Here is a 25,062-nt window from a genome sequence, read left to right on the forward strand (position 1 = left end):
CTAATCTAAAACACAGTAAACAATAGGAAACAATATCACATAAAAATCACACAAAACAACAATATATGTTCTGGAAAAACACATTGAAATAAAAATCTAGACACTACATCATTGAAGTGATTGCCTACACATAAGAAGAAAAGGAAGCACTGATGAGAGGGAAGACGTTACATTTAAAAAGTGTGAATCCAAGAATGGATGAGATAAGAGGGAGACTAAAAGAAGAAGAGTGGTCAAGGGAAAGGTGTGTGTGTGTGTGTGTGTTTTAATAGAAGGAAGAGTTGTAAGTATGTGGATGAAATGAAGACTCCAATGCACTTCTCCCTCTTATTTGTTCACAGTATTGGTAATAGCTGAGAGATGTGTCCAAGTAGTATTCCTTTCTTTGTTCTTCCCCAATCTGAAATTCATTTGCTTTTTTCTCATTACTAAACCAGTGTATGTTTGTTACAGATATATCAGAAAATTGACAAGCAAAACAGAAAGATCCATGAACCCAGCCACCTAGAGACAGCGTCTAGATCCTTTCCTACGAATATGCTGCAAAGTTAAATTTTGTAACCTGAACGTATTTTTTGCTGAGCAGTGCTTTTTGAGCTTCTGTATCATTGGAAGACATTTGTGCAACTTCATTTTAAAGGGCTGCATAATGTCTGATGATACAGATACACCATTATTAATGTCCACCTCCCTTCTTCTGGACATCAGTTATATTTGGTTTTGCCACCTCAAGCGCTGCAGTAAGCAAACATAAGCTACCTACCTTTGAAGACAACTTCCTATCTTTCATTTGGGTCATTTTTCAAAAGAGATTTAAGGATTGGATTTGAAATTGTCTCACGAAGTAAAATCCACTCAGCATTACCCAAGTCAGGGCACCAGTTCCCTTTGGAACTGTTCTGGGGCCAGTTAAGAATGTGAATGAAGGAACAGAGCCATTCCCCACTGCCTGGACACAATATAGGTACTTGTCACTATGCCAAAGTGCAATATGGGCTCCTTGGTTTCTGTACTTTCATCAGTGATGCACAATTAAATCCCATAAATTGTTAAGTGAGAGAATGTGGAATGTGTACATTACCTCACATGTGATTGATTATTTCATGAGCAGGTGGTGAAATAGGATGCACTGAGCTTTTAGAAAATTGTAAGAAATCACTGTTGATGCTACAAGACCAAAGTAGGTTCTTACAGCAGTTAACAGAACAAGCAAGCCCAAGGGAAAGCGCAGTGTGTTTTTCTGAGTATTTCCTACCCTGCAAAATTCCCCCAAACCAGTAGTTTTGGAGATTTAATTTAATCCTTCCAGTTGGTAGGTTTAAGCCTGAGAAATCCAGTGCCAGTGTTTCTCCAGGCTTTGATGGTTAGGAACTGGCCAGGCAGCTCTGCAGCCAGCTTGTCAAGGCCCTGAAGATGTAGCCTGGCTGTTGGAGACAGGTCTCTTCATGGCAGGAATCCACTAACATTTCCAGATCATTAGTACAGCAGTTGTTATGTACAGTAGCAGAAGAAATGCACTTCTGTCTTCTCCAACTAGTCCTTTGTTGTCAAGAAGCTTTGAATAGTCAGAGCTGTTTCCAGGGTCTGGTTTGCAGCTCTTGAATGTATTCTCCGGCCTATGTATATATTAACACATCACTAGGTCCCAAAGAATTCGCACTGCGCAGCACTGTACTTTTGGCAGACAAGGAAAAGCCTTCACATGAGTTACAGTTGATAGGGCAAGGGAAGCTCAGGGCTTACAAAAATCCCTTCAGTGGCCCTGCTTTAAAATAGCAGTGTAGGCCATAGCTTAGTGTTTTGACAGTTTATATCAGCAAATTTCTCGGCTGATATATTGATTGCAGTTTGGACTTCAGTCCTGCTGATCTAATAAAACATCACCGTCATAACAGAGAAAGCAAAGGGATCTTTTGTGGTCCCAGCCACTTGGCAAAGTAGCTTTATAGAGTTTCTGTAAAGCTAGCTTTACTGCAATATGTAAAATGAAGCAACACTGGACAAGTTGACTATATTATAATTTTTTCATCTGTCGTTGTAATGTATTAGCACTATCCTATATATTTTTACAAATAGGCATTTGCTCAAAGGAATATAATGATGCCTTCACAAATATGAAAACGAGTTTTGTGCATCAGTATCACAAACAACCTAACAGTGTGTCAAAACTGCAATGCCCCTGATACTTAGTGTGGAAACACACAAGGTCAACTGAGGTCTGAATTAAGCTTCAAGACATGTAAACATCTTCTACTGATAACTCTGAATGGATATTGTGGATATTTTTAAATCACCTGGCCTTCGACCCTACTTATGCTAAATATCCTTTAATTTCACAGCAATTGCTAACTATCCAGGAGGAGTTAAACAACAAAAAGTCAGAACTGGAACAAGCGAAGGAAGAGCAGTCCCATACGCAAGCATTATTAAAAGTCCTGCAGGAACAAGTAAGTGAATGAAACAGCTCCGATTTATGAATCAGTCCAAACACCCCAATGCCTTTCTGCCCGTGCGTCACCCGTGCAAACGTTTACGAAGGTAATCTGCAGTACAGTTAGCCTGAAACCTCCTAGCAGCTTTGCTGTGCGGAATTTATGACCTCATTTCCAGTGTCGCTGTCCTCACTCCTGTACCTGTTTAGATTGCCCAGGCCTGCCAGTGTTGTGTGAAAGTTTCTTCCAGAAGACAAACAAATTTTGATAAAGTTTCAAAATACTGGCAATGAGGTATGTTTCAAAGTAAGCAGCTGGTTTCCTCTTAAGTCTAACAGTGAGGAAAATGAGTTTAGCGTAACCCATGAGACTCCCGCAGACACATGAACAAGGACTGATTCACAGCAACATTTAAAAACTATCCTCCTTGTGCATCAGGGTACTTATGTAACCGTGGTGAGCAACAGACCTTTTATATGAAGTTTGTAAATCTGATCATTTCCTTGTGGCTTTCTTTGATACAAAAGTGTGGCGTGACATTGATAAGTGGATTGGAAAGTATTGTCTTACAGCAGGGTAAGATGGAGCACGCGGCAGGCAGCGGAGTGAAATCTAAGCCCACGATCTACATGAGAGGAACCAGGAGAGCTCTTGAAATGCCTTCCTATTTCTGGCCTTCACTTGCTGCCAACAATGTATGAATGGCAATTTGAAGGAAAAAAATTGCATACAGTAACCCCAACCCCCTGTGGGTAATCAAATGAGATTGTTTTAAATTTTTCACTGGCATATCAAGGTTATTTATTGTATAAATAACCTTACACTGTATATATAACTTCAAAGGTGACATTTGAGAAAACATAAAGTCAGCTCTATGTCACTTTGTTAATGGTTTGGGTTCCAGAAATATCTTTTTAGTTATTTTCTCCTAAAGGTATGATTGATTTGTGAGAGAAAAGTACAGATATTAGTTTATAAACCTTTATAGCTTTGGAAGAAAATGCTTTATAAAACTTATAATTATCTTCATGTGATGAATATGGATTCAGTAACTTGTACTGAGGCTGACTATGATTTCAGATATAAGAGGTTGAAGTGAAAAATCTAGTTGACTGAATTCACAATGACCTGCAGTTGAGGAGACCTGAAATCACTGTCCTTTCCACTGTTACATTATGAAAAGACTCCCAGCAAAGTGGAACTGAGTTGGTCCAGATTTGCTCCAAATCAACCGACACAGCTCTGAGCTTTTGTTGTTTTCTGCTCTCTCACCCCGATTCTTTTTCTTTTAGAGAGCTTTGACCGGAGTGGGGAGGGGTGAATTTCTCTTTTCTCTAAATGATTCAAATCCTTCATCTTGAAGTCCAAACCCTAGTCATAAAAATAGATTCTGAGTTTTGCAGAAAGTATTGATACATCTTGTTACGGCATGCATTTTTAAAGAGAAGAGCACACACAGGTATGGGTGAAACATCACACTTCACTCTCCATTATTTAAAAAACAGAGAACATGAAGAAGATTCGAAACAGCTAAAATAGTAAAGACCTGGAAAATACAATGGAGAAGGAAGAATTTCAAATCTGAAATATTAATTAAAATGGGATAGCTCTTTCCAAGCAAAGATACCAAGAATCTTTAAGCCTGAGACACCAAATGTACTTGGGTGCTGGTGCCGTTACCAAGCTGTTTGTCCAAGAGGCCCTCACCTGCTACCCCTTGGTGGTTCTTGCAAAAGGGGCCATGCAGTGTCCAGGTTCTTTCCATGCCCCTGCGCCCACACACAGATGTATACTGAGGACACCTCTCAGCTCCACTGACCACTGCCTTTGAGGCTTTCTTTGGATTTGTCTAGGAGTAACTCCACGTGTAAACAGTTTCAGTGCCCACGTAGATGTGGCCTAAACAAATGGACACATGCAGGGAAAGGTACACCCTTCTCTGCAGACTTGGAATGTTGCTATTCACACAACTGCCTCTTGCTGGGAATCCTGACAAGCAAGGACAGATCCTGAGGGCAGACCTTTCCCACCCTCAGGCCCCAGCCCCTCCAGGGAAGGCCAGGCTACCCACTAAGCTCTCAGTCTTCCCATTTGCAAAGATGCAGCTTTTCTGGGTCCCTCCAGGCCCCACTGACTCCTGCCTTTCATCTGCTTTACAATGAGGATAGCTTCCTACCTCTGGAGCTTGTTCACAAACCTCAGTTTCATCAGACAAGAGGTTCAGCCCTACCTGGGGGAGAGTAGCAGCTAAAGGAGAGAAGAAGAGGGGGCAGAGAGGAGAACAAAGCAGCAGCTGTCCTGGAGCTGCAGCTGGAGGAAGGAGAGGGGCGGGCTGCAGCGGGGAGGGGTTTCCTCCGTGGTTCTGGCAACAGAGCACAGCAGAGTGAACAATGCCAGGAGACAGGGAGTGAAGGGAGAGTAAACAGCAGAAAAAGCAAGGGCAGAGTTAGAAGACATCATGAAATGGGAAGAATGGAGTTTATTTAAAAAGGGAGGAGAGCAACTGGCACATAATGTTGGTAAACACATGAAGGTGGAACAGACATTCATAAAATAGTCCTTTACTTCTGCTGGAAAAGAACAAGACCTTCTGAGCTAACCCCACTCAAACTCATGGGAGCACAAGCTACAAGACCTAAGATGTGATGAGCAGAGGCGTTGATGAAGAGGAAGATGAGGGCTACCTCAGTAAGAAACACTCAGCTAGGAAAAGAGCGAGGGAGTTTTTAAAAAGTCCTTTTGTGTCTTGTGATAAGAGATAGTATTCCTATCACTGTGGCACACCTCTGCCTTGTCATATATGCCATACATCGCCCATGCTCCCCTGTGTCTGTCGTTGTGTAGAAACATCAATGATGTTGCCCTAAAGAACAGTGGGCAGACTGTCTTCTTAATTGGGAGTGATACGGAAATGAGTCAAAGAGGCTTTGGTCCATAATCAACTACCCGATCCTCAGTGTCTTCATGTTACCATTCCTTTGACAAAACCCCTCCTTTGGCATGGAGTAGGTAGGGTTTTTTTGCTGGGAGTTCAATACTGGCCTTAAAAAACTGAAGAAGCTTTCATTTTGATATGCACAAGTAGCCACAAGGAACCAGTGTTCTGAATCAAACACATTGGTGGTATATGTGCATTGATGTTCTTTCAAATCTTAAGTATTTTTTCCTACCAGGAATACTTTGTATTAGGTATAAAAAAGATGATAACAGAGGAGATGCTGCTTCCTAAATCAGGAAAAAATGCAAAACAGTTTCAAGACATCTCACCCTCTTCCTTTGCTGTCTGATTCTAAATGTCTGTTTTGAGTCAGGATAGGATAAAATGACAATTAAAGGTTTCCTGAAACCTCCTGATAACTGATTACTCCTAAACACTTCTGAGAAAAAGAAGTGTTTTCAAATGTTCACTGTTAAAAATCTGAGAAATATCGTTTCTTCTAATCCTTCCGTGGCCAAGGAGATGTCATCCAAACTCTTTCTCTACCGAAGAAGCAACCGTCTTTAGTCCTCCAGAGATGTCAGTCATTCAAATATATTCTCAAGGAGGACATGTCTAACACAGTAGCATGTTAAAAGCAGCTGAAAATGTATCATTCACGAATAATCGTTAATATAACATCATTTTGCTGGTGGCAACTTGCAAACACTGCAGGGTTTAAATTAATAGCAATGCAACTAGGAAAGGAAATCATTTATTATTCTTAAGAACCGATTTTATACATTTTATGCCTATGGAACTGCTTTCTAATCTTATTATTTAAAAAATAATGACCAAGACCCATTTATTCTTGTGCCAGTCATCAAACTTCATGAAATACTGGTCTCATATTGGCTCCAATAAGGCTCATTAAAAATATGTGCTCCATCTGTTTTACCTTGTTGGACGTTTTATCAAGTACAACCTCAGATAAATCAGTTAACAAGACGATGTACTTAAGAGATTTGCTTGCTTATTCATTTTTTTGTTTTGTGTTGTTTTTCCTTGAAATTTGCAGTTAAAAGGTACCAAGGAATTGGTCGAGACCAATGGCCACAGCCATGAGGATTCAAATGTAGGTACCACAAACCTGGTATTTGTTCTTCTTGCTTGATGTTGGTTGAACACATGGGGATGTGGCACTTTAGCTACCACATAAAGGAAATCAGAAGCTCTGTCTCTCAGCAGCTCAAGCTTAATATGTAGGGTTTGGCAAGAAAATGTGATTGACAGGCACTGCTATTGTTAGCCTGGTTTATCAAATGTCAATTTAGAAGTATATGAGTTAATCCCCACCATCGAAAATTCTAATCTCAGTGAGTCTGTTTGAGCTCTTTGTATTTCCAAAACTGTAACTGATGATATACTGGGAGGGAAATGGAAAGAGACCCGACAGGGTAATCAGTTCTGCATTGCATGTATATTCATTAAGTTTGCCTGCCAGCGAAGGTGGTACCTAAATGACTGACATGCTGAAAAGGTCTCAGAGCAAACGCCTTCTCTCAGAATAGCCCTTGAAATGTATTCCTTCTCTGTTCCTCACCCAGAACAGTAGCACAGTGCATCCATCTTCTTGATAGAGAATAATGTGTGATGGTACAAGATCTCAGTTACACCATGACTTCCTCTCTTAGTGTTCCTTGAATATCCAATTGTCAAAAAGTTACCAAGTATTCTTTTTGCCTTGAAAGTTCTTTAGTCTCGGATGGAATATTACACTATGTAGATCATTGCCTCTCCATATGTTTGATGATTTTGTCTTTTTTAAATCTCTCTGATATCTGTATGTATTTGATTATCCTCATCAAAGAAAATGCTTACTAAGCAGTTCTTTTCACAGAACACAGAATTAGACGTGATAATGAATGCCTGATTACACTAGAGCTAGGAGAAATTATATATTTCTTGTTCACTCTTAATTATATACAACAGAGAGCCTAATATTCAGAGTATCAAAAAAATCCCACTTAATCATTATTGTTCCTACCCAGCAGATATTTAACATATGATGTTTATTGAGGACTTACGTGTTCATAGTGCTCTGCTAAGTTCAAGGGAACAGAAATGGGGGTTACAAAGAAATGTAAGACTAGTTGTCTGCCCTCGGGGAACTTATAACTGAGTTAAGGAATTAAGAAACACATGACAATATACAGGACATGGTAAGTGTACAGGAAGTTGAGGCAGCTATGATATGATGTAGTTTGAAATCCAGACGTCACTGCTTATTACATGTGTTAGGCTGACAAGTTACTTAACCTCTCTGAGCATCCTTTTTCTCACTTGCAAAAAGAATGGCAAAGCCTATCTCAAAAACATGTCATAATGTAATGAGCTAAGGCCTGGGAAGACCTTAAGGTGTTACCAGTATGGTTTTTTTGTTTGTTTGTTTTTTAATTTAAGTTCTAGGGTACATGTGCACAACGTGCAGGTTTGTTACATATGTATACATGCGCCATGCTGGTGTGCTGCACCCATAAACTCATCATTTACATTAGGTATATCTCCTAATGCTATCCCTCCCCACTACCCCCTCCCCACAATAGGACCCGGTGTGTGATGCTCCCCTTCCTGTGTCCAAGTGATCTCATTGTTCAATTCCCACCTATGAGTGAGAACATGCAGTATTTGGTTTTCTGTTCTTGCAATAGTTTGCTGAGAATGATGGTTTCCAGCTGCGTCCGTGTCCCTACAAAGGACATGAACTCATCCTTTTTTATGGCTGCATAGTATTCCATGGTGTATATGTGCCACGTTTTCTTAATCCAGTCTGTCACTGATGGACATTTGGGTTGATTCCAAGTCTTTGCTATTGTGAATAGTGCCGCAATAAACGTATGTGTGCATGTGTCTTTATAGCAGCATGACTTATAATCCTTTGGGTATATCCCCAGTAATGGGATGGCTGAGTCAAATGGTATTTCCAGTTCTAGATCCTTGAGGAATCGCCACACTTTGTTACACAATGGTGGAACTAGTTTACAGTCCCACCAACAGTGTAAAAGTGTTGCTATTTCTCCACATCCTCTCCAGTACCTGTTGTTTCCTGATTTTTTTTTTCATCACATAGTTCTTTTATTTATTTATTTTTTATTATATTTTAAGTTCTAGGGTACATGTGCACAATGTGCAGGTTTGTTACATACGTATACATGTGCCATGTTGGTGTGCTGCACCCATTAACTCGTCATTTTACTTATTTATTTATTTATTTATTGTTTACTGTTATACTTTAAGTTCTAGGGTACATGTGCATAACATGCAGGTTTGTTACATATGTATACTTGTGCCATGTTGGTGTGCTGCACCCATCAACTCGTCAGCACCCATCAACTCGTCATTTACATCAGGTATAACTCCCAATGCAATCCCCCCCCCTCCCCCCTCCCCATGATAGGCCCCGGTGTGTGATGTTCCCCTTCCCGAGTCCAAGTGATTTCATTGTTCAGTTCCCACCTATGAGTGAGAACATGCGGTGTTTGGTTTTCTGTTCTTGTGATAGTTTGCTGAGAATGATGGTTTCCAGCTGCATCCATGTCCCTACAAAGGACACAAACTCATCCTTTTTTATGGCTGCATAGTATTCCATGGTGTATATGTGCCACATTTTCTTAATCCAGTCTGTCACTGGTGGACATTTGGGTTGATTCCAAGTCTTTGCTATTGTGAATAGTGCCGCAATAAACATACGTCTGCATGTGTCTTTATAGCAGCATGATTTATAATCCTTTGGGTATATACCCAGCAATGGGATGGCTGGGTCATATGGTACTTCTAGTTCTAGATCCTTGAGGAATCGCCATACTGCTTTCCATAATGGTTGAACTAGTTTACAATCCCACCAACAGTGTAAAAGTGTTCCTATTTCTCCACATCCTCTCCAACACCTGTTGTTTCCTGATTTTTTAATGATTGCCATTCTAACTGCTGTGAGATGGTATCTCATTGTGGTTTTGATTTGCATTTCTCTGATGGCCAGTGATGATGAGCATTTTTTCATGTGTCTGTTGGCTGTATGAATGTCTTCTTTTGAGAAATGTCTGTTCATATCCTTTGCCCACTTTTTGATGGGGTTGTTTTTTTCTTATAAATTTGTTTGAGTTCTTTGTAGGTTCTGGATATTAGCCCTTTATCAGATGAGTAGATTGCAAAAATTTTTTCCCATTCTGTAGGTTACCTGTTCACTCTGATGGTAGTTTCTTTTGCTGTGCAGGAGCTCTTTAGTTTAATTAGATCCCATTTGTCAATTTTGGATTTTGTTGCCATTGCTTTTGGTGTTTTAGACATGAAGTCTTTGCCCATGCCTATGTCCTGAATGGTACCACCTAGGTTTTCTTCTAGGGTTTTTATGGTTTTAGGTCTAACATTGAAGTCTCTAATCCATCTTGAGTTAATTTTCATATAAGGAGTAAGGAAAGGATCCAGTTTCAGCTTTCTACTTATGGCTAGCCAATTTTCCCAGCACCATTTGTTAAATAGGGAATCCTTTCCCCATTTCTTGTTTTTGTCAGGTTTGTCAAAGATCAGATGGCTGTAGATGTGTAGTATTATTTCTGAGGGCTCTGTACTGTTCCATTGGTCTATATCTCTGTTTTGGTACAAGTACCATGCTGTTTTGGTTACTGTAGCCTTGTAGTATAGTTTGAAGTCAGGTAGCGTGATGCCTCCAGCTTTGTTCTTTTGGCTTAGGATTGTCTTGGCAACGTGGGGCCTTTTGTGGTTCCATATGAACTTGAAAGCAGTTTTTTCCAATTCTATGAAGAAAGTCATTGGTAGCTTGATGGGGATGGCATTGAATCTATAAATTACCTTGGGCAGTATGGCCATTTTCACAATATTGATTCTTCCTATTCATGAGCATGGTATGTTCTTCCATTTGTTTGTGTCCTCTTTTATTTCACTGAGCAGTGCTTTGTAGTTCTCCTTGAAGAGGTCCTTTACATCCCTTGTAAGTTGGATTCGTAGGTATTTTATTCTCTTTGAAGCTATTGTGAATGGGAGTTCATTCATGATTTGGCTCTCTGTTTGTCTGTTACTGGTGTATAAGAATGCTTGTGATTTTTGCACATTGATTTTGTATCCTGAGACTTTGCTGAAATTGCTTATCAGCTTAAGGAGATTTTGGGCTGAGACAATGGGGTTTTCTCTAAATATACAATCATGTCATCTGCAAACAGGGACAATTTGACTTCCTCTTTTCCTAACTGAATACCCTCGATTTCTTTCTCTTGCCTGATTGCCCTAGCCAGAACTTCCAACATTATGTTGAACAGGAGTGGTGAGAGGGGGCATCTCTGTCTTGTGCCAGTTTTCAAAGGGAATGCTTCCAGTTTTTGCCCATTCAGTATGATATTGGCTGTGGGTCTGTCATAAATAGCTCTTATTATTTTGAGATACGTTCCCTCAATACCGAATTTATTGAGAGTTTTTAGCATGAAGGGCTGTTGAATTTTGTCAAAGGCCTTTTCTGCATCTGTTGAGATAATCATGTGGTTTTTGTCTTTGGTACTGTTTATATGCTGGATTACATTTATTGATTTGAGTATGTTGAACCAGCCTTGCATCCCAGGGATGAAGCCCACTGGATCATGGTGGATAAGCTTTTTGATGTGCTGCTGGATTCGGTTTCCAGTATTTTATTGAGGATTTTTGCATGGATGTTCATCAGGGATACTGGTCTAAAATTCTCTTTTTTTGTTGTTGTATCTCTGTCAGGCTTTGGTATCAGGATGATGTTGGCCTCATAAAATGAGTTAGGGAGGATTCCCTCTTTTTCTATTGATTGGAATAGTTTCAGAAGGAATGGTACCAACTCCTCCTTGTACCTCTGGTAGAATTTGGCTGTGAATCCGTCTGGTCCTGGACTTTTTTGGTTGGTAGGCTATTAATTATTGCCTCAATTTCAGAGCCTGCTATTGGTCTATTCAGGGATTCAACTTCTTCCTGGTTTAGTCTTGGGAGAGTGTAAGTGTCCAGGAAATTATCCATTTCTTCTAGGTTATCCAGTATACTTGCGTAGAGATGTTTATAGTATTCTCTGATGGTAGTTTATATTTCTGTGGGGTTGGTGGTGATATCCCCTTTATCATTTTTATTGCATCCATTTGATTCTTCTCTCTTTTCTTATTAGTCTTGCTAGCAGTCTATCAATTTTGTTGATCTTTTCAAAAAACCAGCTCCTGGATTGATTTTTGGGAGGGTTTTTTGTGTCTCTATCTCCTTCAGTTCTGCTCTGATCTGAATTATTTCTTGCCTTCTGCTAGCTTTTGAATGGGTTTGCTCTTGCTTCTCTAGTTCTTTTAATTGTGATGATAGGGTGTCAATTTTAGATCTTTCCTGCTTTCTCTTGTGGGCATTTAGTGCTATAAATTTCCCTCTACACACTGCTTTCAATGTGTCCCAGAGATTCTGGTATGTTGTATCTTTGTTCTCATTGGTTTCAAAGAACATCTTTATTTCTGCCTTCATTTCGTTATCTACCCAGTAGTCATTCAGGAGCAGGTTGTTCAGTTTCCATGTAGTTGAGCAGTTTTGATTGAGTTTCTTAGTCCTGAATTCTAGTTTGATTGCACTGTGGTCTGAGAGACAGTTTGTTATAATTTCTGTTCTTTTACATTTGCCGAGGAGTGCTTTACTTCCAACTATGTAGTCAATTTTGGAATAAGTGCAACGTGGTGCTGAGAAGAATGTATATTCTGTTGATTTGGGGTGGAGAGTTCTGTAGATGTCTATTAGGTCTGCTTGGTGCAGAGTTGAGTTCAATTCCTGGATATCCTTGTTAACTTTCTGTCTCGTTGATCTGTCTAATGTTGACAGTGGGGTGTTAAAGTCTCCCAGTATTATTGTATGGGAGTCTAAGTATCCTTCTAAGTCTCTAAGGACTTGCTGTATGAATCTGGGTGCTCCTGTATTGGGTGCATATATATTTAGGATAGTTAGCTCTTCCTGATGAATTGATCCCTTTACCATTATGTAATGGCCTTCTTTGTCTCTTTTGATCTTTGATGGTTTCAAGTCTGCTTTATCAGAGACTAGGATTGCAATCCCTGCTTTTTTTGTTTTCCATTTGCTTGGTAGGTCTTCCTCCATCCCTTTATTTTGAGCCTATGTGTGTCTCTGCATGTGAGATGGGTCTCCTGAATGAAGCAAACTGATGGGTCTTGACTTTTTATCCAATTTGCCAGTCTGTGTCTTTTAATTGGACCATTTAGTCCATTTACATTTAAGGTTAATATTGTTATGTGTGAACTTGATCCTGTCATTATGATATTAGGTGGTTATTTTGCTCACTAGTTGATACAGTTTCTTCCTAGCATCGATGGACTTTACATTTTGACATGTTTTTGCAATGGCTGGTACCTGTTGTTCCTTTTCATGTTTAGTGCTTCCTTCAAGATCTCTTGTAGGGCAGGCCTGGTGGTGACAAAATCTCTAAGCATTTGCTTGTCTGTAAAGGGTTTTATTTCCCTTTCACTTATGAAACTTAGTTTGACTGGATATGAAATTCTGGATTGAAAATTCTTTTCTTTACGAATGTCGAATATTGGCCCCCACTCTCTTCTGGCTTGGAGAATTTCTGCCAAGAGATCTGCTGTTAGTCTGATGGGCTTCCCTTTATGTGTAACCCGACCTTTCTCTCTGGCTGCCCTTAACATTTTTTCCTTCATTTCAACTTTGGTGAATCTGACAACTATGTGTCTTGGAGTTGCTCTTCGCGAGGAGTATCTATCTTTGTGACGTTCCCTGTGTTTCCTGAATTTGGATGTTGGCCTGCCTTACTAGGTTGGGGAAGTTCTCCTGGATGATATCCTGCAGAGTGTTTTCCACCTTGGTTCCATTTTCCCCATCACTTTCAGGCACAACAATCAGATGTAGATTTGGTCTTTTCACATAATCCCATACTTCTTGGAGGCTTTGTTCATTTCTTTTTACTCTTTTTTTCTCCACACTTCTCTTCTTGCTTCATTTCATTCATTTGATCTTCAATCACTGATACTCTTTCTTCCAGTTGATTGAGTCAGTTCCTGAAGCTTGTGCATTTGTCACGAATTTCTCGTGTTATGGTTTTCATCTCTGTCAGTTCTTTTGAGGTCTTCTCTGCATTGATTATTCTAGTTATCCATTCATCCATTCTTTTTTCAAGGTTTTTAGTTTCTTTGCGCTGGTTACATAGTTCCTCCTTTAGCTCTGAGAAGTTTGATCAACTGAAGCCTTCTTCTCTCAACTTGTCAAAGTCATTCTCCATCCAGCTTTGTTCCATTGCTGGCGATGTGCTGCATTCCTTTGGAGGGGAAGATGCACTCTGATTTTTTGAATTTCCAGTTTTTCTGCACTGCTTTTTCCCCATCTTTGTGGTTTTGTCCTCCTTTGATCTTTGATGGTAACATACTGATGGGGTTTTGATGTGGGTGTCCTGTTTGTTAGTTTTCCTTCTAACAGTCAGGACCCTCAGCTATAGGTCTGTTGGAGTTTCCTTGAGGTCCACTCCAGACACTGTTTGCCTGGGTATCAGCAGCAGAGACTGCAGAAGATAGAATATTGCTGCACAGCGAGTGTTGCTGTCTGATTCTTGCTCTGGAAGCTTCGTCTCAGGGGTGTACCCTGCCGTGTGAGGTGTGAGGTGTCAGTCTGCACCTAGTGGGGGATGTCTCCCAGTTAGGCTACTCAGGGGTCAGGGACCCACTTGAGCAGGCAGTCTGTCCGTTCTCAGATCTCAACCTCCATGCTGGGAGATCCACTGCTCTCTTCAAAGCTATCAGACGGGGTATTTACCTCTGCTGAGGTTTCTGCTGCTTTTTGTTTAGCTAAGCCCTGTCCCCAGAGGAGGAGTCTACAGAGGCAGGCCAGCCTCCTTGAACTGTGGTGGGCTCCACCCAATTCGAGCTTCCCTGTGGCTTTGTTTACCTACTTAAGCCTCAGCAATGGCGGGCACCCCTCCCACAGCCTCCCTGCTGCCTTGCAGTTAGATCTCAGACTGCTGTGCTAGCAATGAGGGAGGCTCCGTGGGCATGGGACCCTCTGGGCCAGGTGTGGGATATAATCTCCTGGTGTGCCGTTTGCTAAGACCCTTGGTAAAGCTCAGTATTAGGGTGGGAGTTACCCGATTTTCCAGGTGTTGTGTGTCTCAGATTCCCTTGGCTTGGGCTAGGGATTCCCTTTCCCCTTGTGCTACCCAGGTGAGGCGATGCCTCACCCTGCTTCAGCTCTGGCTGATCCGGCTGCACCAGCTGACCAGCACCGATTGTCTGGCACTCCCCATTGAGATGAACCTGGTACCTCAGTTGAAAATGCAGATATCACCCGTCTTCTGTGTCACTCACGCCGGGAGCTGGAGGCTGGAACTGTTCTTATTTGGCCATCTTGGGCGCGCCCCCCAGTATGGTTTCTTTGTGCTAGATAATCAAGAAAGGTTTCCTGGATCTGTGGGACTTGGATTTGGTTTTGGGGAGTGAATAGGATTGAGAAAGTGGAAAGCCAGAGGATGGAGCCATTCATATAGAGCTCCCCATAGGCAATATTGTGAGATATAGTTTATCTTCCCACTCTGATATTCATGACCCCCATCCTTACCCTAAAACCCTTCTTCAGCACCCTGTCTTCCAGGGACACATGGCTGCCACATTCTCAACCAAAACCTTCATATCCACTCCACACAGGGCCAGCCCCTCTGTGGCTTCCAGGGAAGCTGCTGTCTGTTCCAATAAGCCAAAGTGGCAGCGGGCCTCAATTTCCTAGTTTGTAAAATGGGAATAGCTCCTACCTTGCCTTCCTTAAGGCTTATTGTGAGAAACAAATGAGATAATATATGTGGAAGCACTTGTAATTGTGAGTTTCTATCTAAGATGTTTTGATTATAAATTGATCTGCTGATTGAATTAGATGATACATGTAAAGACAGGCCTAACACAATATCTAGCCCATAGGCCCCTTTTGAAAAATTTTAAAGGTCTTTTGTTATTCAGTGGAAAAAGTAAAATGAGATAATCTTTGAGGTCTTTGTCCCTTCTACAGGAAAGTTTTCAGCTTTTTCAGATACCTGTCTAGAGTCTATGACATAGGCTTTGTAATCAACTCAAAGCAATGACTGTTGAGAGATGGGGTTCTGGCCCAGTAGGAGGGAAGAGCAGCACCTTGACCTAGGGGGTGGGGGAGATATTTGTGAAGTAACAGAGCCTGACCGTCCTTGCCAGTCACTGCACATGGCCACCTCCCTCCCTAGGCAGAGGGCTGGGCTCATCTTTACAATCACTGCCTGTTTTATCAGGGGTTTCCCAGTTGGTGGATTACTCACTCATCCTCTTTTCTGTCTGAACTTCGTCTCCTTTTGGCAGTTTCCCCAATACCTCCACAGGGTATGTGAAAGAAAAGAAATAATCATCAATTATTTTGCCCTCACATTAGGAGCACTGGCAACATATTTTGCAAATCTGTTCTTAAATGTCTGAAATGAAGTCTAGTCTCATCTGAAGTTGCCACCAGCCTTGTGGTGGTTCAAAGAGATGAGGCCTTCAAACCTGACTGAGAGGGTTTGAATCCACTTTGATCACTGAGTAGATGTGACTGAGGCAAGTTATTTCTGAACTTCACCTTCCTCATTTGTGTGTTAAATGAAACCATGTACATTAACACCGAGCCTAGAGTACATACTCAACAAGTATTAATTCTCTCTTCATGCATCAATAGTATTTAATATAGGCTGGGTGTGGAGGCTCATGTCTGTATTCCCAGCACTTTGGGAGGCCGAAGTGGGGGGGAATCTCTTGAGCCTAGGAGTTCAAGACCAGACTGGGCAACGTGACGCACCTGTAGTACCAGCTACTTGGGAGGCTGAAGCAGGAGCATCCCTTGAGCCCAGGAGGCAGAGGTTGCAGTGAGCTGAGCTCATACCACTGCACTCCAACCTGGGTGACAGAGCAAGATCCTGTCTCAAAAACAAACAAAAAAAAGTATTTAATATAGCAGACAAGACTTTTGGCAGGATGAATTTTAAGGCACAAAGCAAGGTTTAAAGCCTCTGGCCCAAAGGCTATTGACTGAGACAAATAAATTACTTTTCATTATAATTATTTATATCGGGGGCAGGAATTTTATGCATTATCATTTATTAATAACAATTATACAGTGGACTGATGCCAACTTAGCTGAGTGTTCTTGTGAGAGCTGACAATCGTTTTTTTTTAAACCAGTATGTTTTATTATAAAAGTAAAAAACAGAAGTATGTTTGGAGGTTGCAAATTATAGAAAGAATACAGGGGTAAGGAAAAAATATCTTGGTATCTCATTACTCAGAAATAACCACCATTAACACTTTATTTTAGTTTTTCCAGTCATGTATATGACCAGAGGGAAAAACCCATAAATAAATGAATAAATAAATACTATCATCTTGTCTTCAGTTTTGTACCTTTTTTTCATTATATCATAAATATTTTTCTTGTCACCAAATGTTCCTCGAAGACATGATTTTTAATGGCTGTATAATGTAGATATGAAATAACTGAACCACACGCCTGTGTGTCAGGCATTTAACTTCCTGTTTTTGCTATTATAAATACTTCTGTAATTTTAACATATCCATAAATCCTGGTTGCATCTCATATTTGTTTCTGGGGGATTCTGTATATTAATAGCTGTGTGGTGGAGTCTGGCAGGGAGCTTCAAACTTCTGGAATTGCCTGGCGTTCAGAATGCCGGTACGGCTGCTGCACACTTACAGTATCTATCTATTAGTCGTCCTGAAGGAATCCACTAAAGGATATGTGGAGTCTTGAATTTCCTCATTTGTCTTAGTCTCAAGACTCATCTAGCTTATGGTCTGTTAGTATTACTTTTCTGTTGTTTTTACGTTCTACTGTGTACCACCAGGATCTGACCAACACATTGTCCAGCATGCTTGAGGTCTCAGAACAGATACACCCTTAAAAAACCCAACCCTTGCCCCTTACCACAAGATCTTCTGTGAACGCATGACCAACAGAAAAGTTTTCTGAGAGCAGATTTAAAACTGTGAGGGCCAGAAACTGAAGTCAACTGCAAAGGCCTTGTTCTCCAAGAGGACTTGTGCAGTTCACGCTCACCCTGCTGGTTGTTTTCTCTTTGTATTTGGAACTGGATATATTAATGACAGACAGGCAAGTCAACCATTTAAGTGTAACCAAATTTAAAACTAATCTTTATTCCAGTTTCTTTAAGGATTTCAGTTGTTTCAGACCCAATTTTCTTTCCTAGAAAGCAAACCTATAAATTTTCTCTTCATCTCTGTCTCTGAGCTAGCTCCACGTTCCTAGGACTGTTGAATAACTAACCTGGTCCCTGGTAATTATGTATAACAGGTATCAACATCTTAAATTGTAAATACACACATATATATATAAAATGTTCTTATCTTGCATCTTTTTTGATGACCTTCTTCCCAGCAGGATCGCCACCTATGATCCTTGTGTGTGTGTCTGGTGCAGGGGAAGGATGGGGAGGGAGAACTGTAGGATCAGTTAGGAGGAATGAAATGCAGTGACAGCTTCAGCCAGCAATGTTTAAAAGAATTTGATCTAAAAGCTTTCCATGAATTTTCTCTCCTCCCATCCTTGTTTCTGTTACAGGAAAGTTGCAACCTCACATTCCTCTATTTGCTCAATTCACACTCCCACACTGGGGTTAAAGAAATCACTGGCAATTTGTAAAGAGGTTTAACGGGTGATGCTGAAGGTTGCCACTGTCAAACAGAACACCCTTCCCATCCACCAATAAAACAAAAACACAAAAGAAAAAAGACTTTTCAGTTTTTCACGTCACCTCCTTAAGAAAGTAAATCCTCGGAGCTGTCTTTAAATCTGTCAGAGTAAAGACGTTAGGAGCGTATGGAAGAGATATGTGCTAAGAACATTCTTCGAGTTTAGTACAGCACAGCAGAAGGCTATCGTTAACCATGTGTTTTAATGATGTATGTAAGGAACCTCCGCACGTGCTGAGTCCTCTGCTCAGTTTCTGAGTATAGCTTCCACACTTTAGGCACGGAGGCGTGAGAGAGAATACATACTGATGTACCAAACAAAGCAAAAAAGAAAAAGACCACCTCTATGAAAGAATGGGACCATGTCTTCAAAAGGAAAAAGCAACTCAGGCTGGATTCTTTCTTCCCAGAACTTGCTGCCTGGTCTTAGGGGCCCCGATCTTGAACTGGGAGAGGAGCAGACAAAACAGAAAGGGACAAATGTAAGGTTTCACACCCCACCCACAGCTCTATCAAAAGGAAAATGAGGCCGGGCATGGTGGCTCACACCTGTATTCCCAGCACTTTGGGAGGCCGAGGCGGGTGGATCACGAGGTCAGGAGTTTAAGACCAGCCTGGCCAACATGGTGAAACCCCGTCTCTACTAAAAATACAAAAATTAGCTGGGCATGGTGGCACATGCCTATAAATCCCAGCTACTCGGGCAGCTGAGGCAGGAGAATTGCTTGACCCAGGAGGCAGAGGTAGCAGTGAGTCAAGATTGTGCCACTGCACTCCAGCCTGGGCTACAGCAAGACTCTTAAAAAAAAAAAAAACGGGCCAGGCACAGTGGCTCATGCCTGTAATCCCAGCACTTTGGGAGGCTGAGGCGGGCGGATCACAAGGTCAGGAGATCAAGACCATCCTGGCTAACATGGTGAAACTCTGTCTCTACTAAAAATACAAAAAAGTAGCCAAGCATGGTGGCAGGCGCCTGTAGTCCCAGCTACTCGGGAGGCTGAGGCAGGAGAATGGCGTGAACCTGGGAAGCAGAGTTTGCAGTGAGCCGAGATCGCACCACTGCACTCTAGCCTGGGCGACAGAGCGCAGCTCCATCTCAAAAAACAAACAAATAAAAAAAAGGAAAATGAGCCCAGACCCACTAGGACTGAGCCCAGCAGACACTGGCATGGGACCAAAGGTGTCACAGCTCTTGCATCCTACTGCATACGTTTCTCCTTCCAGCCCCCGACCTATACAGAGACCTCATTTGTGTCCCCACACAGCCTGACATCACTTTCTACGTGGTACACTCACATTCATTCATTGAGGGAGGCAGCAGAGTGTAGAGGTTAAGAACAGATCTGGACATGAAGCAGCCCAGTTTCAATATGGGTGACCCTGAGCCATACACTGAATCCCTGCACCTCCATTTTTTTCACCTCCAACATGAAGGTAATAAGCATACCTACCTCACAGGGTTACCGTGAGCCTTGCTTTGCAGTGCTGATGTGATCAGCACGTGTTAGACACTACTGTTACCCAGCCTTGGACACACTGGGCACTGGGCAAGGTTGTGGAGAGCCTGGGGTGAGTAATAAAGTGTGATTTCTGCCCCCGCATGGAGCTGACTCCATGTCCTCATGCCTCTCACTTACCAAAACCGGCTAGTCTTGTTTGATTCCATCAGGACTCATCCTCTGCCTGCAGCTTAGTATCACCGTGGGAATGATAAGCTTGCAGTAATTTATTTGTATTTTTCCAGCAATCCTCTGGAGACGAGACCGTTTTTGGAAGGACTGGCTCCATGGTAGGCTTGGGAGGAAAGTCTGGTAGGAGTGGGGCACAATGAGCAGTACAGAGAACTTTACGGCCTCCAGAAAGCTCAACTGGAAAATCAGCAGCCACTTGGTCTTCCCTTTAGAGAGGGATGGGCCCATATCTGTAGATGTGTGAGGTCACCGCTGCTCTACAGATGCCTGAAGTCAAGAAGGTGAACTTTTCATGGACTAATATTTCCTTTACCCTATTGAATATATTACCCTGTCCACATATTAAATGCTCATACCCAGAACTTGCTCTTTTCCCCGTTATAGCCCTGTAACATTATTGCTTTTCTCCTGCCAATGCTTCCTTCCTCACCTCTACACCCCCTGCCCCTATGCAGCAGCCTTCTTCCAGCTGTTTCACATTTTCTGCTGTGAAATTAGCTGCATGTGCTGCAATTCATTGTGAAACCCATAGTTCCATCTGAAAAAATCCATACACATCCCAACCCAGCACCCTTGAAAAGGTCAGTGATTACAAAGGGACCCTGTTAGGACACTCCCATCCCAGCAGGTACAGCGAGCCAAGGAAGGATTAGAGAGGGAACTGCCGTCAAAAACAGACAGAAGCTGGCTCACGGTGAGTGCTCTTGTATCCAGTCAAGGCTCAGAGAAGTTTCCTTCCCAGACACCTCAATGCCAACTGACTATGTTTCCACTGCTGGGGGTTGGGGCTAGAAGTTTGTCCTTTTTATAAGGGCAGGAGTTGGTGGTACCTGCTTGGTCATTAATGAATTTGGAGCATGTAACAGGATTAGCAGGCTTAATAAAGCTGACAGATTGGGTTTAGAGAATTGAAAATACCTTCCTCCTCCAGGCCAGGTTAGAGAAAATCAGGCAAAGGAAACAAATTTCAGTGCTGTGTGAAATGGTCTGACATGGACATGGATACCTGTATAGGTAAAACCAAGATCTGAACAAAAGTTATCCATTTTGGAGACAGAATGTCCTTCCCCAGAAAGGCTCATGATCCTACCAGAGATAAATGCAAAAGCAATTGTTTAGAATGGAGATTAGTAACTTTTATAGAGCCAATATACATACATATAAGTATGCACAAATACCATTATCCCTAAAGTACCATTTTCTTTTTGTGAAAAATGTAGAAATGCAGGAAAAAAAAAATAACCATTTGCCATCTCACCACTCACAAACTAGTTTCCACTTCTTTGTATTTCCATTATCTTTGTTTATGTGCATGTATATACATTTTTACCAAATATGTAGCATATCATATGGACAATTTTACAACCTACATTTTTATCAATAATGAGCATTTGCTCATGTTATTAAATAGCTTTTTAAAATGTATTTTATCAGTGCATAGTAGACGTACATATTTTCAGGTATCTGTGATATTTTCATATATTCATATAATATATATAATGATCAAGTCAGGACAACTGGATATCCATTACCTTAAACACTTTTCTTTATGAACACTCAAATTCTTCTCTTTTAGCTATATTGAAATATACAATAGATTACTGTTAACTCATCAACCTACTGAACTATCAAACTCTATCTATTCTATCTAAGTGTATTCTTATACCCAAAAATCAATCTCTCTTCATCCCTAACCGTAACCCGGCCCGGGCTATGGCAACCAATCTACTCTCTATCTTCATGAGATCCACTTTTTTAGCTCCCCCATATGAGTGAGCCCATGTGGTGTTTAACTTTCAGTGTCTGGGTTATTTCACTTTACATAATGACCTCCAGTTTCATCCACGTTGCTGCAAATGAGAGGATTCCATTCTCTGTATGACTAAATAGTATTCCATTGTGTATGTGTATGTGTGTGTGTGTGTGTGTGTATATATCACACTTTTTTTGTTATTTAAGTTCTAGGGTACATGTGCACAACGTGCAGGTTATATATGTATACATGTGCCTTGTTGGTGTGCTGCACCCATTAATTCATCATTTACATTAGGTATATCTCCTAATGCTATCCCTCCCCCTTAACCCCCACAATAGGACCCTATGTGTGATGCTCCCCTTCCTGTATCCAAGTGATCTCATTGTTCAGTTCCCACCTATGAGTGAGAACATGCGGTATTTGGTTTTCTGTTCTTGCGGTAGTTGGCTGAGAATGATGGTTTCCAGCTGCATCCATGTTCCCTACAAAGGACACAAACTCATCCTTTTTTATGGCTGCATAGTATTCCATGGTGTATATGTGCCACATTTTCTTAATCCAGTCTGTCACTGATGGACATTTGGGTTGATTCCAAGTCTTTGCTATTGGGAACAGTGCCACAATAAACATACGTGCATATGTGTCTTTATAGCAGCATGACTTATAATCCTTTGGGTACATCCCCAGTAATGGGATGGCTGGGTCAAATGGTATTTCTGGTTCTAAATACTTGAGGAATCACCACACTGTTTTCCACAATGGTTGAATTAGTTTACAGTCCCACCAATAGTGTAAAAGTGTTCCTATTTCTCCACATCCTCTCCAACACCTGTTGTTTCCTGATTTTTTAATGATTGCCATTCTAACTGGTGTGAGATGGTATCTCACTGTGGTTTTGATTTGCATTTCTCTGATGGCCAGTGAGGATGAGCATTTTTTCATGTGTCTGTTGGCTGTATGAATGTCTTCTTTTGAGAAGTGTCTGTTCATATCCTTTGCCCACTTTTTGATGGGGTTGTTTTTTTCTTGTAAATTTGATTGAGTTCTTTATAGGTTCTGGACATTAGCCCTTTGTCAGATGAGCTGACTGCAAACATTTTCTCCCATTCTGTAGGTTGCCTGTTCACTCTGATGGTAGTTTCTTTTGCTATGCAGAAGCTCTTTAGTTTAATTGGATCCCATTTGTCAATTTTGGCTTTTGTTGCCATTGCTTTTGGTGTTTTAGACATGAAGTCCTTGCCCATGCCTATGTCCTGAATGGTATTACCTAGGTTTTCTTCTAGGGTTTTTATGGTTTTAAGTCTAACATTGAAGTCTCTAATCCATCTTGAGTTAATTTTTGTATAAGGAGTAAGGAAAGGATCCAGTTTCAGCTTTCTACTTATGGCTAGCCAATTTTCCCAGCACCATTTGTTAAATAGGGAATCCTTTCCCCATTTCTTGTTTTTGTCAGGTTTGTCAAAGATCAGATGGCTGTAGATGTGTAGTATTATTTCTGAGGGCTCTGTACTGTTCCATTGGTCTATATCTCTGTTTTGGTACCAGTACCATGCTGTTTTAGTTACTGTAGCCTTGTAGTATAGTTTGAAGTCAGGTAGCGTGATGCCTCCAGCTTTGTTCTTTTGGCTTAGGATTGTCTTGGCAATGCGGGGCCTTTTGTGGTTCCATATGAACTTGAAAGCAGTTTTTTCCAATTCTGTGAAGAAAGTCATTGGTAGCTTGATGGGGATGGTATTGAATCTATAAATTACCTTGGGCAGTATGGCCATTTTCACAATATTGATTCTTCCTATTCATGAGCATGGTATGTTCTTCCATTTGTTTGTGTCCTCTTTTATTTCACTGAGCAGTGCTTTGTAGCTCTCCTTGAAGAGGTCCTTTACATCCCTTGTAAGTTGGATTCGTAGGTATTTTATTCTCTTTGAAGCTATTGTGAATGGGAGTTCATTCATGATTTGGCTCTCTGTTTGTCTGTTACTGGTGTGTAAGAATGCTTGTGATTTTTGCACATTGATTTTGTATCCTGAGACTTTGCTGAAATTGCTTATCAGCTTAAGGGGATTTTGGGCTGAGACAATGGGGTTTTCTAAATATACAATCATGTCATCTGCAAACAGGGACATTTTGACTTCTTCTTTTCCTACCTGAATACCCTGCATTTCTTTCTCTTGCCTTATTGCCCTAGCCAGAACTTCCAACACTATGTTGAATAGGAGTGGTGAGAGAGGGCATCTCTGTCTTGTGCCAGTTTTCAAAGGGAATGCTTCCAGTTTTTGCCCATTCAGTATGATATTGGCTGTGGGTCTGTCATAAATAGCTCTTATTATTTTGAGATACGTTCCCTCAATACCGAATTTATTGAGAGTTGTTAGCATGAAGGGCTGTTGAATTTTGTCAAAGGCCTTTTCTGCATCTATTGAGATAATCATGTGGTTTTTGTCTTTGGTACTGTTTATATGCTGGATTACATTTATTGATTTGAGTCTGTTGAACCAGCCTTGCATCCCAGGGATGAAGCCCACTTGATCATGGTGGATAAGCTTTTTGATGTGCTGCTGGATTCGGTTTGCCAGTATTTTATTGAGGATTTTTGCATGGATGTTCATCAGGGATATTGGTCTAAAATTCTTTTTTGTTGTGTCTCTGTCAGGCTTTGGTATCAGGATGATGTTGGCCTCGTAAAGTGAGTTAGGGAGGATTCCCTCTTTTTCTATTGATTGGAATAGTTTCAGAAGGAATGGTACCAACTCCTCCTTATATCTCTGGTAGAATTCGGCTGTGAATCCTTCTGGTCCTGGAGTTTTTTGGTTGGTAGGCTATTAATTATTGCCTCAATTTCAGAGCCTGCTATTGGTCTATTCAGGGATTCAACTTCTTCCTGGTTTAGTCTTGGGAGAGTGTAAGTGTCCAGGAAATTATCCATTTCTTCTAGGTTTCCTAGTTTATTTGCATAGAGGTGTTTGTTTATAGTATTCTCTGAGGGTAGTTTGTATTTCTGTGGGGTTGGTGGTGATATTCCCTTTATCATTTTTTATTGCGTCTATTTGATTCTTCTCTCTTTTCTTCTTTATTAGTCTTGCTAGCAGTCTATCAATTTTGTTGATCTTTTCAAAAAACCAGCTCCTGGATTCATTGATTTTTTGGAGGGATTTTTGTGTGTCTATCTCCTTCAGTTCTGCTCTGATCTTAGTTATTTCTTGCCTTCTGCTAGCTTTTGAATGTGTTTGCTCTTGCTTCTCTAGTTCTTTTAATTGTGATGTTAGGGTGTCAGTTTTAGATCTTTCCTGCTTTCTCTTGTGGGCATTTAGTGCTATAAATTTCCCTCTACACACTGTTTTAAATGTGTCCCAGAGACACAAGGTATATTGTATCCTTGTTCTCATTGGTTTCAAAGAACATCTTTATTTCTGCCTTCATTTCATTATGTAGGAGCAGGCTGTTCAGTTCCCATGTAGTTGAGCAGTTTTGATTGAAT

The 25,062-nt window shown here is 41.0% G+C and overlaps 1 protein-coding gene and 1 long non-coding RNA gene across 12 annotated transcripts in view; one reads left to right on the top strand and one right to left on the bottom strand.

Moving 5' to 3' along the window:
• ENOX1 (ecto-NOX disulfide-thiol exchanger 1) overlaps positions 1-25,062 on the top strand; it is a 566,136-nt gene that overhangs the window by 497,192 nt on the left and 43,882 nt on the right. For all 11 annotated transcript variants that reach the window (XM_023187381.2, XM_023187382.2, XM_023187388.2 and 8 more), the window contains 2 exons: positions 2,340-2,447; positions 6,428-6,484. In XM_023187381.2, coding sequence (XP_023043149.1) covers positions 2,340-2,447; positions 6,428-6,484 — 165 coding nt within the window. The remainder of the gene's footprint in view (positions 1-2,339; positions 2,448-6,427; positions 6,485-25,062) is intronic.
• The window catches only part of LOC111523072, a 128,141-nt gene that overhangs the window by 25,823 nt on the left and 77,256 nt on the right, over positions 1-25,062 (bottom strand). The gene's annotated exons all lie outside the window — the stretch shown is intronic.

This window comes from Piliocolobus tephrosceles, chromosome X (genome assembly GCF_002776525.5).
Source record: "Piliocolobus tephrosceles isolate RC106 chromosome X, ASM277652v3, whole genome shotgun sequence".
In the NCBI taxonomy this organism is placed as follows: Eukaryota; Metazoa; Chordata; class Mammalia; order Primates; family Cercopithecidae; genus Piliocolobus; species Piliocolobus tephrosceles.